At 59.1% G+C, this 1,906-nt stretch overlaps 1 protein-coding gene across 1 annotated transcript in view; it reads right to left on the minus strand.

The window, feature by feature from the left end:
• LOC104495300 (dynactin subunit 1) overlaps nt 1–1,906 on the minus strand; it is a gene marked incomplete at both ends in the record, with an annotated part of 15,963 nt that overhangs the window by 5,307 nt on the left and 8,750 nt on the right. Inside the window, 3 exons of the mRNA XM_010138252.1 lie at nt 270–461; nt 898–1,002; nt 1,682–1,841. Of these exons, the coding sequence (XP_010136554.1) occupies nt 270–461; nt 898–1,002; nt 1,682–1,841 (457 nt within the window). The remainder of the gene's footprint in view (nt 1–269; nt 462–897; nt 1,003–1,681; nt 1,842–1,906) is intronic.

Below are 1,906 nucleotides of genomic sequence, written 5' to 3' on the forward strand. Positions count from 1 at the left end.
AACCCGCCTGGACGCCATCCTGGACACCTTGCTCTGGTGAACCTGCTCTAGCAGGTGACCTCAGAGGTCCCTGCCAGTCCCAGCAGTCTGGGATCTGAGATCAGCCATCTGAGTTCTCCATGCCCTTTTCCCTTGAGAGCAGAAGGCCCCCAGGGACCACCTCCTCCAGGACTGCTCTTGCCCACACGCTCAGCCTCCTGTCCCTGGGGTGAACTCCCCAAGGAGTGGGAACTGCCCCGCCATCCCACAGGGTCACCGAGGGGCTGCACCTGAAGGTGTGCAGTCAGCTCTCTGTATTTTTTGATGGTCTGCTGGTAGTCAGCCACCGTCTCCTGTGCAGCCTCCACACGCTTCTCTGCTTCACGGACCCGCGCCGTCGACATATCCAGCTGCTCCCGCAGCTCCAGCTCAGTCTCCCGGGCGTTCTCCTGCAGCTCGTCGTTCATCTCGTTCATGGCTTCCTGGCAAAGAGGCACCATGGGACGTGGTTATGTCATGGCTTAGCATGCGGCTGGTAGTCAGCCACCGTCTCCTGTGCAGCCTCCACACGCTTCTCTGCTTCACGGACCCGCGCCGTCGACATATCCAGCTGCTCCCGCAGCTCCAGCTCAGTCTCCCGGGCGTTCTCCTGCAGCTCGTCGTTCATCTCGTTCATGGCTTCCTGGCAAAGAGGCACCATGGGACGTGGTTATGTCATGGCTTAGCATGCGAGGGCGTTTTTGACGTGGGGCAGAGGGGCACCCCAGGGTGTGAGGGGAGCAGTGAGGTCCCCAGTGCCCTCTGGCACCGCTGCCAGTGCCTCAGGCAGCCTCACTGCCAGGCAGTCAGCCAGATCAGGCCAGGCACAAAGCAAGCAGTGCCAGCCTCCAGCACCAGCCCGGACTCAATCTGTCTTACCAGGTCTCCAACAGTCTCACGCAGCTCCCGGACCTTCTCCTCCAGGTCCAGGTTTCTCTCGGTCAGAGTCTCCACCATCTCTTCAGCCCCCAAAGCAGCGTCCACCTGTGAGCACACGCCACATCACACCTCAGCCTGGTGCTCAAGGGCCTTTTGTACTGCCTGGACTCGTTCTGCCAAGCTGTGGGATGCAGCTGATAAATCCATCTCCCCATCCTGGGGTGAGGGTTTGTCAGACACTGTGCTCAGGAGGGCAAACAGCTCAAACCAGAGCAGCCAGAAGCCCTGGAGGAAGAGCACGCGAGAAGCAAGGCCTGACTTTGGCTCTTAGAGATGTTACTGGCTCTCAGGGCACAAGGCTGAGCAATTCCAGGTCAGTGTAAATGATTCTGACCTTCAGGCCGAGTCTTCACAGACTTTCCAAGCTCTCTGTGGGCTAAGGAGCTGGGCAGTGGCTGGACACTAACATAAGAACTGGTGTCATCCCTGCTAAGAGCCCACCCTCTCTGTCACTCACGCCAATGCTCGGAGGCAGCTGCAGCCCTCCAGAGCAGCAGGCCTGGGGAATTGCACCAGCTGCTCTGCAGGGAACGCCGAACCTTCCTGGGGGCTAATGAGGAGCTGTCCCACACCTCAGCTGGGCCAGGAAAAAGCCTCCAGGCAGGAAGATGTGATGGCTCAGCCCTGACAGCTCTCCAGACAATCTCTGGACCAGGAAGTGGCCCAAGCTGCCCCAAATGGCCCCAAACATCCCCTCCCCACACCTACCCTTCCCCCAACTCACCTGCTCCTTCAGCTCATCAACCGTTTTCTCTGCCTGCTTCACCTCTTCCTGAAGCTTCTCCCTCTGCTGACGCAGGGACTCCAGCTCCGTGTTTTTCTTCTCCATTTGCTTTTGAAGCTTCACGTGTTCTTGCTTCTCTGACGCAGACAAGTCCCGCATCCTTGGAGAGAGCAACCAGAGCTGTCATGAGCCCAGCAGGTACCCGGGAACTGGAGCAGGAGAAGC

The sequence above is a fragment of the Buceros rhinoceros genome, unplaced genomic scaffold, assembly GCF_000710305.1.
Source record: "Buceros rhinoceros silvestris isolate BGI_N320 unplaced genomic scaffold, ASM71030v1 scaffold37356, whole genome shotgun sequence".
NCBI lineage: Eukaryota > Metazoa > Chordata > Aves > Bucerotiformes > Bucerotidae > Buceros > Buceros rhinoceros.